Source organism: Pongo pygmaeus, chromosome 17 (assembly GCF_028885625.2).
Source record: "Pongo pygmaeus isolate AG05252 chromosome 17, NHGRI_mPonPyg2-v2.0_pri, whole genome shotgun sequence".
In the NCBI taxonomy this organism is placed as follows: Eukaryota; Metazoa; Chordata; class Mammalia; order Primates; family Hominidae; genus Pongo; species Pongo pygmaeus.
In genome coordinates, this window is record NC_072390.2 from 37,748,979 (window position 1) to 37,766,663 (window position 17,685).

Sequence of the window (17,685 nt, forward strand, 5' to 3'; positions counted from 1 at the left end):
GTTAGTTCATATTTGTCACGAAAAAGAGGAAAGTACATTGGAAATGGAAACATTTGAGGAAAAATTTCAAAATAGAAAACCAATCCAGAAAATGCCCATTTAATTTTAACTTTCACACCTTGGATTTAATTTTCCAAGGTCACCAAAAAGTGGGTATACAATAAACCTCAATTATTCAAGTAAGCCTCCCTCCCTCCCTCCCACCCACCCTCTCTCCTTCCCTCTCTCCCTCCCTCTCTCTCTCTTTCTTTCCTTTGTTTTTTTTTTTTTTTTTTTTTGACAGGGTTTCCCTCTTTTGCCCAGGCTGGAGTGTGGTGGTGTGATCATGACTCCTGCAGCCTCGACCTCCCTGGACTCAGGTGATCCTCCCACCTCAGCCTCCTGAGCAGCTGGGACAACAGGCATGTGCCACCATGCCTGGCTAATTTTTGTATTTTTTGTAGAGATGGGGTTTCTCAAGGTTTCCCAGGCTGGTCTTCCATTCCTGGGCCCAAGGGATCCACTTGCCTTGGCCTCCCAAAGTGCTGGGATTACAGGTATGAGCCACCGTGCCCAGCCTTACATAAGAATTCTTTTAGATGGCCGAATAGGAACAGCTCCAGTCTACAGCTCCCAGTGTGAGCAACGCAGAAGACAAATGATTTCTGCATTTCCAACTGAGGTACCGGGTGCATCTCACTGGGGATTGTCGGACAGTGGGTGCAGGACAGTGGATGAAGTGCACCAAGCCTGAGCGGAAGCAGGGTGAGGCATCGCCTCACCTGGGAAGTGCAAGGGGTCAGGGAATTCCCTTTCCTAGCTAAGGAAAGGGGTGACAGATGGCACCTGGAAAATTGGGTCACTCCCACCCTAATACTGTGCTTTTCCAACTGTCTTAGCAAATGGCACATCAGGAGATTATATCCCGTGCCTGGCTCAGAGTGTCCTATGCCCACGGAGCCTCGCTCATTGCTAGCACAGCAGTCTGAGATCGAACTGCAAAGCAGCAGCGAGGCTGGGGGAGGGGCGCTCGCCATTGCCGAGGCTTGAGTAGGTAAACAAAGTGGCCAGGAAGCTCGAACTGGGTGGAGCCCACTGCAGCTCAAGGAGGCCTGCCTGCCTCTGTAGACTCCACATCTGGGGGCAGGGCATAGCCAAACAAAAGGCAGCAGAAACCTCTGCAGACTTAAATGTCCCTGTCTGACAGCTTTGAAGAGAGTAGTGGTTCTCCCAGCACACAGCTGGAGATCCGAGAACAGACAGACTGCCTCTTCAAGTGGGTCCCTGACCCCTGAGTAGCCTAACTGGGAGGCACCCCCCAGTAGGGGCAGACTGACACCTCCCATGGCCGGGTACTCCCCTGAGACAAAACTTCCAGAGGAATGATGAGGCAGCAACATTTGCCATTCACCAATATCCGCTGTTCTGCAGTCTCCGCTGCTGATACCCAGGCAAACAGGATCTGGAGTGGACCTCCAGCAAACTCCAACAGACCTGCAGCTGAGGGTCCTGACTGTTAGAAGGAAAACTAACAAACAGAAAGGACATCCACACCAAAACCCCATCTGTACATCACCATCATCAAAGACCAAAGGTAGATAAAATCACAAAGATGGGGAAAAAACAGAGCAGAAAAACTGAAAAATCTAAAAATCAGAGCACCTCTCCTCCTCCAAAGGAACGCAGCTCCTCACCAGCAACAGAACAAAGCTGGATGGAGAATGACTCTGACGAGTTGAGAGAAGAAGGCTTCAGATGATCAAACTACTCCGAGCTAAAGGAGGAAGTTCGAACCCATGGCAAAGAAGTCAAAAACCTTGAAAAAAGATTAGACGAATGGCTAACTAGAATAATCAATGCAGAGAAGTCCTTAAAGGACCTGATAGAGCTGAAAACCACAGCACGAGAACTACGTGATGAATGCACAAGCCTCAGTAGCCAATTTGATCAACTGGAAGAAAAGCTATCAGTGATGGAAAATCAAATGAATGAAATGAAGTGAGAAGAGAAGTTTAGAGAAAAATAAAAAGAAAAAGAAACGAACAAAGCCTCCAAGAAATATGGGACTATGTGAAAAGACCAAATCTACGTCTGATTGGTGTACCTGAAAGTGACAGGGAGAATGGAACCAAGTTGGAAAACACTCTGCAGGATATTATCCAGGAGAACTTCCCCAATCTAGCAAGGCAGGCCAACATTTAAATTCAGGAAATACAGAGAACGCCACAAAGATACTCCTCGAGAAGAGAACTCCAAGACGCATAATTGTCAGATTCACCAAAGTTGAAATGAAGGAAAAAATGTTAAAGGCAGCCAGAGACAAAGGTCAGGTTACCCACAAAGGGAAGCCCATCAGACTAACAGCAGATCTCTCGGCAGAAACTCTACAAGCCAGAAGAGAGTGGGGGCCAATATTCAACCTTCTTAAAGAAAAGAATTTTCAACCCAGAATTTCATAACCAGCCAAACTAAGCTTCATAAGTGAAGGAGAAATAAAATCCTTTACAGACAAGCAAATGCTGAGAGATTTTGTCACCACCAGGCCTGCCCTAAAAGAGCCCCTGAAGGAAGCACTAAACATGGAAAGGAACAACCAGTACCAGCCACTGCAAAAACATGCCAAATTGTAAAGACCATCGAGGCTAGGAAGAAACTGCATCAACTAACGAGCAAAATAACCAGTTAACATCATAATGACAGGATCAAATTCACACATAACAATATTAACTTTAAATGTAAACGGGCTAAATGCTTCAATTAAAAGACACAGACTGGCAAATTGGATAAAGAGTCAAGACCCATCAGTGTGCTGTATTCAGGAAACCCATCTCACGTGCAGAGACACACATAGGCTCAAAATAAAGGGATGGAGGAAGATCTACCAAGCAAATGGAAATCAACAAAAAGGCAGGGGTTGCAATCCTAGTCTCTGATAAAACAGACTTTAAACCAACAAAGATCAAAAGAGACAAAGAAGGCCATTACATAATGGTAAAGGGATCAATTCAACAAGAAGAGCTAACTATCCTAAATATATATGCACCCAACACAGGAGCACCAGATTCATAAAGCAAGTCCTTAGAGACCTGCAAAGAGACTTAGACTCCCACACAGTAATAATGGGAGACTTTAACACCCCACTGTCAACATTAGACAGATCAACGAGACAGAAAGTTAACAAGGATATCCAGGAATTGAACTCAGCTCTGCTACAAGCAGACCTAATAGACATCTACAGAACTCTCCACCCCAAATCAACAGAATATACATTCTTTTCAGCACCACACCACACCTATTCCAAAATTGACCACATACTTGGAAGTAAAGCACTCCTCAGCAAATGTAAAAGAACAGAAATTATAACAAACTGTTTCTCAGACCACAGTGTAATCAAACTATAACTCAGGATTAAGAAATTCACTCAAAACCGATCAACTACATGGAAACTGAACAACCTGCTCCTGCATGACTACTGGGTACATAACGAAGTAAAGGCAGAAATAAAGATGTTCTTTGAAACCAACGAGAACAAAGACACAACATACCAGAATCTCTGGGACACATTCAAAGCAGTGTGTAGAGGGAAATTTATAGCACTAAATGCCCACAAGAGAAAGCAGGAAAGATCTAAAATTGACACCCTAACATCACAATTAAAAGAACTAGAGAAGCAAGAGCAAACACATTCAAAAGCTAGCAGAAGGCAAGAAATAACTAAGATCAGAGCAGAACTGAAGGAAATAGAGACACAAAAAACCCTTCAAAAAAAATCAATGAATCCAGGAGCTGGTTTTTTGAAAAGATCAACAAAATTGATAGACTGCTAGCAAGACTAATAAAGAAGAAAAGAGAGAAGAATCAAATACATGCAATAAAAAATGATAAAGGGGATATCACCACCGATCCCACAGAAATACAAACTACCATCAGAGAATACTATAAACACCTCTATGCAAATAAACTAGAAAATCTGGAAGAAATGGATAAATTCCTGGACACATACACCCTCCCAAGACTAAACCAGGAAGAAGTTGAATCTCTGAATAGACCAATAACAGGCTCTGAAATTCAGGCAATAATTAATAGCTTACCAACCAAAAAAAGTCCAGGCCCAGACGGATTCACAGACAAATTCTACCAGAGGTACAAAGAGGAGCTGGTACCATTCCTTCTGAAACTATTCCAATCAATAGAAAAAGAGGGAATCCTCCCTAGCTCATTTTATGAGGCCAGCATCATCCTGATACCAAAGCCTGGCAGAGACACAACAAAAAAAGAGAATTTTAGACCAATATCCCTGATGAACATCGATGCAAAAATCCTCAATAAAATACTGGCAAACCGAATCCAGCAGCACATCAAAAAGCTTATCCATCATGATCAAGTGGGCTTCATCCCTGGGATGCAAGGCTGGTTCAATATACGCAAATCAATAAACGTAATCCAGCATATAAACAGAACCAATGACAAAAACCACATGATTATCTCAATAGATGCAGAAAAGGCCTTTGACAAAATTCAACAATGCTACATGCTAAAAACTCTCAATGAATTAGGTATTGATGGGACGTATCTCAAAATAATAAGAGCTATCTATGACAAACCCACAGCCAATATCATACTGAATGGGCAAAAACTGGGAGTATTCCCTTTGAAAACTGGCACAAGACAGGGATGCCCTCTCTCACCACTCCTATTCAACATAGTGTTGGAAGTTCTGGCCAGGGCAATTAGGCAGGAGAAAGAAATAAAGGGTATTCAATCAGGAAAAGAGGAAGTCAAATTGTTCCTGTTTGCAGATGACATGATTGTGTATCTAGAAAACCCCATTGTCTCAGCCCCAAATCTCCTTAAGCTGATAAGCAACTTCAGCAAAGTCTCAGGATACAAAATCAATGTGCAAAAATCACAAGCATTCTTATACACCAGTAACAGACAAACAGAGAGCCAAATCATGAGTGAACTCCCATTCACAATTGCTTCAAAGAGAATAAAATACCTAGGAATCCAACTTACAAGGGACGTGAAGGACCTCTTCAAGGAGAACTATAAACCACTGCTCAATGAAATAAAAGAGGACACAAACAAATGGAAGAACATTCCATGCTCATGGGTAGGAAGAATCAATATCCTGAAAATGGCCATACTGCCCAAGTTATAGATTCAATGCCATCCCCATCAAGCTACCAATGACTTTCTTCACAGAACTGGAAAAAACTACTTTAAAGTTCATATGGAACCAAAAAAGAGCCGGCATTGCCAAGTCAATCCTAAGCCAAAAGAACAAAGCTGGAAGCATCACACTATCTGACTTCAAACTATACTACAAGGCTATAGTAACCAAAACAGCATGGTACTGGTACTAAAACAGAGATATAGACCAATGGAACAGAAGAGAACCCTCAGAAATAATGCCACATATCTACAACTATCTGATCTTTGACAAACCTGACAAAAACAAGAAATGGGGAAAAGATTCCCTATTTAATAAATGGTGCTGGAAAAACTGGCTAGCCATATGTAGAAAGCTGAAACTGGATCCCTTCCTTACACCTTATACTAAAATTAATTCAAGATGGATTAAAGACTTAAATGTTAGACCTAAAACCAGAAAAACCCTAGAAGAAAAAGAAAACCTAGGCAATACCATTCAGGACATAGGCATGGGCAAGGACTTCGTGACTAAAACACCACAAGCAATGGCAACAAAAGCCAAAATTGACAAATGGGATCTAATTAAACTAAAGAGCTTCTGCACAGCAAAAGAAATTACCATCAGAGTGAACAGGCAACCTACAGAATGGGAGAAAATTTTTGCAATCTACTCATCTGACAAAGGGCTAATATCCAGAATCTACAAAGAACACAAACAAATTTACAAGAAAAAAACAAACTACCCCATCAACAAGTGGGTGAAGGATATGAACAGACATTTCTCAAAAGAAGATATTTATGCAGCCAAAAGACACATGAAAAAATGCTCATCATCACTGACCATCAGAGAAATGCAAATCAAAACTACAGTGAGATACCATCTCACACCAGTTAGAATGGCAATCATTAAAAAGTCAGGAAACAACAAGTCCTGGAGAGGATGTGGAGAAATAGGAACACTTTTACACTGTTGGTGGGACTGTAAACTAGTTCAACCATTGTGGAAGTCAGTGTGGTGATTCCTCAGGGATCTAGAACTAGAAATACCATTTGACTCAGCCATCCCATTACTGGGTATATACCCAAAGGATTATAAATCATGCTGCTGTAAAGACACATGCACACGTATGTTTATTGCAGCACTATTCACAATAGCAAAGACTTGGAATCAACCCAAATGTCCAATAATGATAGACTGGATTAAGAAACTGTGGCACATATACACCATGGAATACTATGCAGCCATAAAAAATGATGAGTTCATGTCCTTTGTAGGGACATGGATGAAGTTGGAAACCATCATTCTCGGCAAACTATCACAAGAACAAAAAAGCAAACACTGCATGTTCTCACTCATAGGTGAGAATTGAAAAATGAGAACACATGGACACATCAATGAGAACACATGGAACATCACACACTGGGGCCTGTTGTGGGGTGTGGGGATGGGGGAGGGATAGCATTTGGAGATATACCTAATGTTAAATGACGAGTTAATGGGTGCAGCACACCAACATGGCACATGTATGTAACAAACCTGCACGTTGTGCACATGTACCCTAAAACTTAAAGTATAATAATAATAATAAAAGAATTCTTTTAAAACTTACCTACACAGAATAAGTGAATTATAGCCCAAAAATATCCATCTGGATCAAACTGAAACACAGAATTAAAAAAAGAAAAAATAGCTATAAGTGCAAGGCAAACGGAATCCAGTGTGGCCATCAGAAACCCTGTCATCAATGCTCAGTGCCAAGCAAGGGTCCCAAAACAGGACTCCTGGGGCCTTACATCAGTTCCTCGTTTCCCTCTCATTCCTCACGCAGTTGCCTACAACATCTTCAGGACAGGACGCTGCCTCCAACACCCCATGCCCTGCACTGCCATCACAAAGTTCAAATCCAAACTCATGACACCCCAAGACCTCTGTGACAAGCCCCCCATCAACCCCTCCGGTTGTATGTACCCCCTACTGTCCCTGAATAAGGATAACCTACATTTTCCCAAGCATGACTGCTTCCCCCTACAACTCAACCGAGGGGACCCTCTACTTCTTCCCTTATTATTCTCCACAGGACTTAGTATCATAGGACACATCCTATTTATTTCTTCCTTATTTGTTCATGTGTCTCTATCCCTCCCTGCCCTCCCCTCTCCTAGGTTGTACATTCCAAGAGGGCAGGCATTAGAACAGGGGTAGACACATAGCAAGTGCTCAATGACACTGGATCACAGGATACTCATGACACTCCAGGACTGCCCTTGCCTTCTTTCTTCTCCTGGCCAACTCCTCCTCATTCTTCCAGATTTAGGTCCTGTAAGCAGAGTCTGGCTCTAGCATCAGAGAGATCTGGGATAAATTCTAAAATCCCCACTTATTTGTTAGCTGGTGACTTTTTGGGCCTGCTTATTCTATGCTATGAAACAGAGATAACAATGCTCCTACCCTCACAGAAATGTTCTGAGATTTTAAATAACGTAAGGCACAGCAAGCATTGGCACAGAGCCTGGCACACAGCAGACTCCCTGTAATTGTGGCTACTCCTATTTCCTGAGGCCCCACATCTTCTTAGGTGCTTCAGAGCCTCCTGTACCTCGGGGAAAGAGCCCTGGCCTCCCTGTGTGATAATGATCTGTTTACTTGACTGTTTCCCTCCCCTTTGCTCCAAATAGGCTTGACTTCTGCCTGAGCAAAGATTAATTTTCCTCTTTGCGTCCCCAGAGCCTGGCTCAGTGCCTGACACTTGGTGGGGATCTAATAATGCTGGGGGAGAAAAGGAGGGAGAAAAAAGAAAGAAAGGAAACCCAGAAATGAGATGACTACCGGGAGTGGGCGTGGGTCCTCAGCACCTCATAAAGAAAACTCAACTTTAGCACAGGATAATAAAATAAAAATCATTTTGCAGGCCAGGCACAGTGGCTCACACCTGTAATACCAGCACCTTGGGAGGCCGAGGCAGGCGAATCACTTGAGGTCAGGAGTTTGAGACCAACATGGAGAAACCTCATCTGTACTAAAAATACAAAAAATTAGCTGGGCACGGTGGCGGGTGCTTGTAATCCCAGCTACTCGGGAGGCTGAGTCAGGAGAATCGTTTGAACCTGGGAGGTGGAGGTTGCAGTGAGCCGAGATCGTGCCACTCCACTCCAGCCTGGGCAACAGGGTGAGACTCTGTCTCAAAACAAAACAAAACAAAAATAAAACCAAAAACAAAAAATCACTTTGCAGGAGATGAGGCCCTTGGGAGGAGAGGAAATCAACTTTGCCTCCATGGCTGAGGCTGGGGCAATTTGGGCGTTGGCTTGCAGGTTCACCAGGCATGTACAGAGGACAGACGGCAGGCACCACAGTGCCCAGGGACCACAGCTCTGCAGGCCACGATGCCTGCAGCCTTGGGGACAAGGCAAAGGCCTGGGGAAATGGTGTTGCCCAGGCCCAGAGCTACCCAGCCTGCAAGCTTTGGAATGCTTCTGCATAGGCCAAGTTATCCTGCTTCTAAAAGGAAGGACTAGGAAATTCTGGTCATACACCCAGTCTTCAGAGAATAAAAGACACTTTGAAGGCAAATGAGTTCACCCGGACTTACCTGGGAGTCATTGAAGGGAAGGCATCCTGCTGCGGCCAGGAGGAAGAGAGTACTGTGGAGAGGGAGATAAAACACTGCAGCTTCACCTTTCAACATCAAAGGTTTCCCCAAGAGTGTGGAGGTGAAAATGCATCCTCTGGAGTTGGATGAGGCAAAGATCCTGTGAGACCAACTTGGTTCCTCTGTCCTTCCTCTGTGAACCTGACTACCTGTGTAGTTTTCAATTATGTGCTCTACTCATAAGCAGACATTTCCTTCTCTGGACCTCAGCTAGCCATTTCCCAGACTCAGGCATTTACAGGACATCTGCAAAACCACAGCTGGCTCACTCGAGGAAAATAGTGTGCCTGTGAAACATCTAATAAAACAAGTGTTTTTTCAACTGCAGATCCCCAAAAATATACAAGTGAAAAACTGGGGAATCAGACCACAAATATGCCTGTTTCAAAAACGAAAACACTACGGGAATCGCATTAAAATCCTTTGTGCACCCCCACAACCGAATGATCAAACTTAATACCACCAATAATGAGGCAGATCCACATTGTGTGCCTCTTGATATAAAGCTCGGAAGGACACAACATCACTTGGGTAGTATTCCTGCCAAACATGCAGAGCGTGGATTGAACCACAAGCAAACACTGACACAAACCCAAATTTAGGACAGTTCACAAAACAACAGGCCTCCCCTATTCAAAAATGTGAAGGCAATGAAAGATAATAAAAAGCTAAGGAACTGTTCCAGATTAAAGGGTACAAAAGAGATATGACATCTTTTCTTTTTTTTTTTTTTTTTGAGATGGAGTTTCACTCTTGTTGCCCAGGCTGGAGTGCAATGGCACGATCTCGGCTCACCGTAACCTCCGCCTCCCGGGTTCAAGCGATTCTCCTGCCTCATTCTCCTGAGTAACTGTGATTACAGGCATGCACACCTCACCAGGCTAATTTTGTATTTTTAGTAGAGGCGGGGTTTCTCCATGTTGGTCAGGCTGGTCTCCAACTCCCGACCTCAGGTGATCCGCCTGCCTCGGCCTCCCAAAGTGCTGGGGATTACAGGCCTAAGCCAATACGCCCGGCTTAGACATGACATCTTTAGGGGAAAAAAAATGTTATAAAAGATAGTATTGTGCCAGGTGTGGTGGCTCATACCTGTAATCCCAGCACTTCAGGAGGCCAAGGCGGGCAGACCACTTGAGTTCAGCAGTTTGAGCCCAGCCTGGCCAATATGGTAAAACCCCTTTTCTACTAAAAGCACAAAAATTAGCCAGGCGTGGTGGCACATGCCTATAGTCCCAGCTACTCAGGAGGCTGAGGCAGGAGACTCACTTGAACCCGGGAGGCGGAGGTTTCAGTGAGCCAAGATGGCACCACTGCACTCCAGCCTGGGCGACAGAGCGAGACTCCATCTCAGAAAAATAAATAAATAAAAATAAATAAATAAATAATAATAATAATAATATTGTGTCCAGATAATAAGTGGCAACATTTGAACATGGACTCAATATTAAATAACAGTATCATATCAGATGTTATTTTCTAAATTCAATGATTGCACTTTGGTTATCTAAGGGATTGTTGTTTTTAGGAGACACAGCTTGAAGTATTTAGGAGTGGAGTCATGACCTCTACAACTTATTCTCAAATGATTCAGAAAAAATAAGAGCAAGAATAATATCTACATTATCATATATTTATGTGATATTTATGTATGTTTATGCATGTGTATACATATATACATTGAGACAGCAAGAAAGCAAATGCAAAAAATGTTACCAATGGGTGAATCTAGGTGAAGAATACATGGGAGCTCACTGTAATATTCTTGCAACTTTTCTGTAGGTTTAAACTTTTCCCCCCGTAAAATGTTTTATTAGAAAAATCTCTTATACATACTAACATATTTACAGATGAAATGCTAGGGTGCCTGGAATAAATACTGAGCAAGGCAGTGGGTGGGGCCAGAAGCTGAAAATGGCTGAAGCTGGGAACTGGGTACACAGGACTTCATTCATTACATTATTCTGTTTACTTTGATATGTCTTTAGAAATTTCCACAGTAAAGCAATTTTTAAAAATTCTTGCTCAAAAAAGTAACACTGCCAAACACAGATATTTTCAGGAAGCTATCCTCACTCATTAGAAAGTCAGTTTGGAGCTGGTTCAGTAATCCCTGGTTTACGGCCTATTCCTTCTGAGTTTCATATGCCAAAAGCTCTTGCCTCTAGCTTTCCCCACTCTCTCCTCCTAAAAGAAGGCGCCAGAAAGCATAAAACCCAAATTATCACTTAGTCTCTCTCCTCTTTCCATTTTATAGAGGGAACATATATATAGTGCCCCTTAACTACCGACTATTCCATCAAGCAGCAAACAGCAAAGGATCAAAGGCGTGAACAAAAGCACCAAATACAATGTTTTCACTTTCAGGGAACTTTGCCATATGCCATCTCCTACCAACAGAGATTCTGTATTCTATATAGAGACTACATGTTTTTATATGTACACATAAACATATATATGTAACACACAACAACTTGGCATGTGTAATCTTAGTACACTGAAAACAGTGGTGCTGATCAATTCTGACGGTCCTCACTGCTGTAACCATGTGTAGATGTCACTGTACCCAAGGGACCAGCACTGACTGGCTGGGCCAGAGGCAGGAGGACTGGCAGAGGGGTCCTTGGAGCTGAGGCCCCACAGCCTTGGGAAGGTCAGGACAACATGGAGCAGCCTGAGGCTCAGGACACTTCTCTACCTCAGCCTGCCCTACTCCTATAGCCTTGCTGACTTTCAAGGCACCCCAACATACAAATGACCTAGAGAAGAATCCAAGGCAAACAGTGGGGTGAGTGGAGAAGAGACTGTCAGGGGAGCTTCTTAGGCCTGCCCAGGAACAGGCAGATTTTGTGGTGGGAGAGGAGAGGAGAATCCTGATGGGTTTGGTGTCTACCTACAGTGAAAGGCTTTATAGAATAGAGGATGCTTCCCCATCCATGGGGAATGAGCATTAGAGATCACCCAAAACAGACAACCTCTTGGGGTTGTGGAAGACGGGGGATACCCAAGGGTGAGACACCTGCCTGCCTTCCCACCCCACCTGGCCCTGAGCAGTACCTGATTACATCAGGTATCATGAGCTTTACTGCCTCTCTTTGACACCTGCTAATCTCCTTTTAAACAGGAGGATAGTCCTGAAGTTAGGTTTTGTCTTGTTCTTTCAAGGTGCAACCTGTAATAAAGGAATAAAAGGAGGGTGGGGGATTGGATGAAAGCCCAGAAATATCTGCAGTAGAAATCCTAAATCCATCTATCAAAGCACCTCTGTTGGTTTTCTGTCTCCAGGACTGAGCTGCTTGGCCTGCAGAGGAAGCGGGAAGCAGTCAGATGCAAGGCACCCAGGTTAGAATTCAAATGCTGCAGGCACCGGTGTCTGCATGAGAGGACGGCCCAGTTTATGCTCTAGCTGAGGAAACTGAGGCAAAGAGGACAAGGAAAGCTGCCCACAGTCACCCTGCTGTGGCCCAGGACTGCAGTTCAGATCCCAGGACTTACAGGCTGGTGCTTTTTCCACCACGGAAAATATTAAAGACCAAATAAACTGCAAACATTACTTTTAAATTTTTAAGTCATTTCCATGTTTTTCATTTTCATTCTCCATCAGTATTACACAACTGTTAGTAAAGTTTTGGGCATCAATGACTGAAATCTTGCACAGGTTGGTTCTGGTGTTTTCTCTTTTGGAATAAAATATTTCAGAAAGAAAAGAAAAACACAGGAAATTTTAGACTAAGACACAAATTAGGGATACATGAATGTTTATAATAAATTCTTCTGCCACCTCTTAGAGTATGAATCTTGAACAGTTTATCATCCAAGTTAAAATTAGGTTAAATCTTATATTAGGGCTTTCTGGGGGGAGGGCAGTAAACTTACCTACAGATCTTTGCAGGAGATGTTTTCTGCATAAAAGTAAAGAAACATATAATTAGACTTTTAAAACTTTTAAAATTCCTCTTAAAAGGAAACATTTTGATCAAGAGGCAAATAAATTATGAGTAGGTTTATCAAGAGCTTAACAGCTTGCTGCACTTTAGTATTTATTGAGGCTTTTTCTGCTTGGACCAAATGAAGGATGACTCAGAATTCCAGAGTTGAGTCACTTCAGCAAAGTACTTTCACCATTAGAATGATGTTTACTCGTGAAAGACAAAATGACGCTGGGGCTGTGTCTTCAAAAATCTTACACGCTAAGAAGAGGAGAGAGAAAGAAATAGATGTAACCTGTATTTTAAAAAGCAGTTAAGCTCTTGTTCTATCTATCCATTTATCTATCTAGTCTCACTCTGTTGCCCTGGCTGGAGTGCAATGACATGGTCACTGCACCCTCAAACTCCTGGGCTCAAGCAATCTTCCCACCTCAGCCCTCCTGAGTAGCTAGGACTACAGGCATGAGCCACCATGTATGGTTACTCTTTCTTTTTTCTTCTTTCTTTCTTTCTTTCTCTCTCTCTCTCTCTTTCTTTCTTTCTTTTTCATTTTTGTAGCAGCAGGATCTCACTATGTTGCTCAGTGGTATTGAATTCCCGGCCTCAAGCGATTCTCCTGCCTCAGCCTCCTAAAGCACTGGGATTACAGGCGTGAGCCACTGCACCCAACCTCAACTTCTATTTTAGTTCTGTCTCTTTAAATATTCCATTCACTAATCCAGCTGACTCAGAGCAGTCCTATAAACTATCTGGTGTGATATGAAAATTAAAAAACAGAAAAAAGGAGAAGGGACATTTTACTCCACCCTGAGAGACAAGGGAAAAACAGGCAGACTGGGGGAATATAAACTTGGCATTTAAATTACCTGAAATGAAGAAATTCTGATTTGGACTCACCCTTATAACTCCTTTTGATGAGTCAGTTTAAGGAAATCAGACTTTTGTACTGAGAACTCATTTGTACATGTTAGCAGAGGGTAACACAGATTTTTCTATATTTGATAGAGGAAATGAACAGGTACAATTAAACTTTTGATTAATTCTAAACATTTCAGAAGGATTATTCTGCTAGCTGGGAACAAACTACAATTTTTGACGCCAGTTCAGGCAGTGTGAAGTATGAACATATTGTTTAGAAGTGAAGCGCTGACAAGAGAAACATGTGGCTTACTACAAAGGCTACCTTAAGTTTTCATGTGTGCCTAAATAATGAAGTTTCCCCTGTTTTAATGACCAGATTCTATTTTTGCAACTTTAGACTCTAATCTTGATCTTTGTCCAACCCTGCCTCTGCAGAGCACAGGATGCGAGGCCAACCGTGCTGTACTGCCACCTGCTGGGAAGTTAGCCCTCAAGCGCTGAAAGGAGGAGGGCAAAGGTGATCTGGCTCACACCTGCGTAACTGCCCCCGGTACAGTAAATGTGTTACTCAAAAATTCTTTTTTTTTTTTTTTTTTGAGACAGAGTCTTGCTCTGTTGCCCAGGATGGAGTGCGGTGGCGTGATCTTGGCTCACTGCAACCTCTGCCTCCTGGGTTCAAGCGATTCTCCTGTCTCAGCCTCCCAAGTAGCTGGGATTACAGGTATGCGCCACCATGCCCAGCTAATTTTTGTATTTTTAGTAGAGATGGGGTTTCACCATGTTGGCCAGGCTGGTCTCGAACTCATGGCCTCAAGTGATCTGCCTGCCTTTGCCCCCCAAAGTGTTGGGATTACTAGCTTGAACCACCATGCCCAGCAGTTACTCAAAAATTGAGCTAAATGTAACCAAAACCTCAACAGCCTGGTGTAAGAGCAGAAATAGAGAGGAGGGACTAAAGAGATGCTCTTCCACTTCTGTGAATAGCATGTTCACCCAGTAACTTCCAGGGCTAACGTTTCAGGCCAAAAGAAAAGGCCCCTTCTATGGAGGGGAGTAAAACAGCACAGATCCTGGGATACAGAGAGTAAAAACAGGCAATATGTTCATTACTTAGCTCCATCTCCCAGGGCTCTGGATATGACTGAGTTCATGGCAGTCATTTTCCTTTTCAGGATACTCAGTCCAAAATAACCTAGCAACAAGTCCTACTGAGGTCTCAGGGTTCTGAATGGGTTAATATAACTCCTCAAAAGTCAGGCTGCCAAAGGGCCAGGGGTGGTGGCTCATGCCTGTAATCCCAGCACTTTGGGAGGCTGAGGAGGGCGGATCACTTGAGGTCAGGTGTTCAAGACCAGCCTGGACAACATGGCGAAACCCCATCTCTACTAAAAATACCAAAAATTAGCCAGGTGTGGTGGCGCACATCTGTAATCTCAGCTACTCGGGAGGCTGAGGCAGGAGAATCACTTAGAACCGGGAGGTGGAGATTGCAGTGAGCTGAGATTGCGTCACCGCACTCCAGCCTGGGCGACAGGGCAAGGCGGTCTCAAAAAAAAAAAAAAAAAAGAAGTCATGCTGCCAAAATTAACAATAAATAGCTGACATTCCTCTGGGTTAGCTAACTGAACTGTGAGGGCTACTCACACTGCCAGGTGCTGTTCTAAGGGCTCTGTATGTACTGAATCCTTTAATCATGGGGTAATTAACAGTCATCGGTTCTATGTTACAGAGGAGGGCACTTGAGGCACTGAGGAATGAGGGAAGCTGCCCACCACCCGCCTGCCAGTCCTGCGGTGTCACCCCTGCTGGCACCCTTAACCACCACTTGATGCTCCCTCTGCCTGCCTGACAAGGAGAGCCCTTTCTCCTTATCAAACTGGAAAGTCCCTTCCCATCCTGCCTGACTCAGCTCAAATCTACGCACCAGGGAAGCTTTCCTTGCTCCTCCCATGCCGACTTACTGGAGCTCACCCGCTGGCCCACCCATACCCTGTGCCAGCCCGAGTGTATAGGCCAGCCCCTCCATTCAACTCTGGGTTAAGGCTAAGAAATGCGTCTCCTACATCTCTGCAGCTTTAGGCCTAGCAACATGTTTGACATTTCATAGGTACTTGACAAATGCTAAACAAATGAATAAACAAACAAGTATTCTGATATTAAACTGTAATAAATAAGTCTGCAAGGTAGTTAGATTAATTCCTCGAGCCACGTATTGCCTTACAGTCAAACTGTGTGTGTGTGTATGTGTGCGTGAGTGTGTGTGTGTGCATGAATACACAAAGACCTTGTTGTGGATGGTGAAAATGAACTCTACAGCTCCAGATAGTTTATTTTCATAATCTGAGAATGAAGTCACAAGGAGGTCAACTTTTACTCTCCAAAAATGATTCTAGTAAAATCTACACATAGTAGACAAAATAGCCCTCATGGTAACATTTAACAGTCTTTGAGGTGGCATGCAAGTGTGTTCCTTATGATAAGGGATTACTTCATCAAGGCTCCTAGCTGTATCATCAGAAATGTAAGTCTCATCAAGAACATATCACAGCAGCATCATAGAGCAGATTTTAACCCTAAACTGCTAAAAACCACCTACAATTCTACAAATAGGGAACAGCCAACTCATGCTTCAACCAATGTGGAATGATAGCCTTAATAGGGATTGTTGACAAACTGTTAAATGGAAAAATAGGATGTTTCTTACCATTCGTGTAAATACATCTATATATGTACATAGGAAAAAAGTCTGAAAGAATAGAGTGGTTTCCTCAGGGAAATAAAAACACAGTTGATTTTTGGATTTTTAGAGTCAAGGTCTCACTGTTGCTCAGGCTGAGGTGCAGTGGCACAATCGTGGCTCACTGCAGCCTCGAACTCCTGGCCTCAAGTGATCCTCCTGCCTCGGCCTCCCAAAGCTTTTTGATTACAGGCATAAGCAACTGTGCCCGGCCTCCCTCTGTATTTTCTACAACATCTTAAATCTTCTTAGATTTATAAAGGAAAGAAAGGTTTGTTTTAATGACAACAACAACAACAAAAAGTTACCCACTCACTTTTTTTCTAGTTTGCCCTGACAAGAAATGATGTTTTGTGTTAGTGATGAAATGCAGTTGAAGATTCAAACACTTACGGTGTTCATTCAGTTATTTCCAAGGACAGGGCCTCTCAGCCAGACATCTGCCCTCGTCTCTAGAATGGAAGAGGTCCCCTGCTAGAGGGAAACATCCCTGAAGGACTTTCTAACCCTCAATCCTACAGTCACCCTCATCTACAGGCTCTGACCTGCTCCTCAGGAAGTAAAACCCTGTGGAGATGCCTTGATCTTATCCCTAGACCAGGTAAATCTTCATTTTATAATTCCCAGCCAGGTGCAGTGGCTCATGCCTGTAATCCCAGCATTTTGGGAGGCCGAGGTGGGCGGATCATGAGGCCAGGAGTTCGAGACCGGTCTGGCTAACATGGTGAAACCCCCATCTCTACTAAAAATACAAAAAATTAGCTGGGCATTGTGGCGGGCACCTGTAATCCCAGCTACTCGGGAGGCTGAGGCAAGTGAATCGCTTGAACCCGGGCAGCGTAGGTTACAGTGAGCCAAGATCACGCCACTGCACTCCAGCCCGGGTGACAGTGTGAGACTCAGTCTCAAAAAAAAAAAAAAAAAAAAAAAAAAAGAAAGGATCCCTTTGGAGAATATGAGTTTTTTTTTTTAATTTGGACAGGTCAGGTTCCCAGAGCTAAGCCACTCTCAGGGAAGTTCTGCCCCTGAACCTCAGTGACCATTTAGTGACTATTTAGCTCAGTCCCAGTTCTGGAGGCTGAGCCCAGAGCTCTGAGGAGAACCATCACGTGGTTCCTGCCATTGGAAGACTCAGGGAAGCAGGCCTGAGATGCGGAGAAAATCATGCCGTATCTCATTGATCCTAAGACACCATTGATTGTAAAACTTCCACTTATTTTATGCATTAGGGAGAAAGAAAAAAAAATTACACCACAACACATCATTGATTGTAAGAGCCTTCCCACTGTAAATATTCAATTAAAATGTGAAAGAAAAGAAGCACATGTTAGAACTGACGGACTATGGAAACTGCACGATGGTGTTGTAAGTAAAATGT

At 43.4% G+C, this 17,685-nt stretch overlaps 1 protein-coding gene across 16 annotated transcripts in view; it reads right to left on the reverse strand.

Moving 5' to 3' along the window:
* Nucleotides 1–17,685, reverse strand: part of TMEM241 (transmembrane protein 241) — a 204,390-nt gene that overhangs the window by 129,957 nt on the left and 56,748 nt on the right. For all 16 annotated transcript variants that reach the window (XR_008495461.2, XR_008495460.2, XR_008495459.2 and 13 more), the window contains 3 exons: nucleotides 12,657–12,682; nucleotides 8,724–8,775; nucleotides 6,744–6,792 (listed from right to left, as the gene is read on the reverse strand). Coding sequence is in view for 13 of the 16 variants with exons in the window: in XM_063653489.1 (XP_063509559.1) it covers nucleotides 6,744–6,792; nucleotides 8,724–8,775; nucleotides 12,657–12,682 (127 nt within the window). In the remaining 3 variants the exon portion in view is untranslated. The remainder of the gene's footprint in view (nucleotides 1–6,743; nucleotides 6,793–8,723; nucleotides 8,776–12,656; nucleotides 12,683–17,685) is intronic.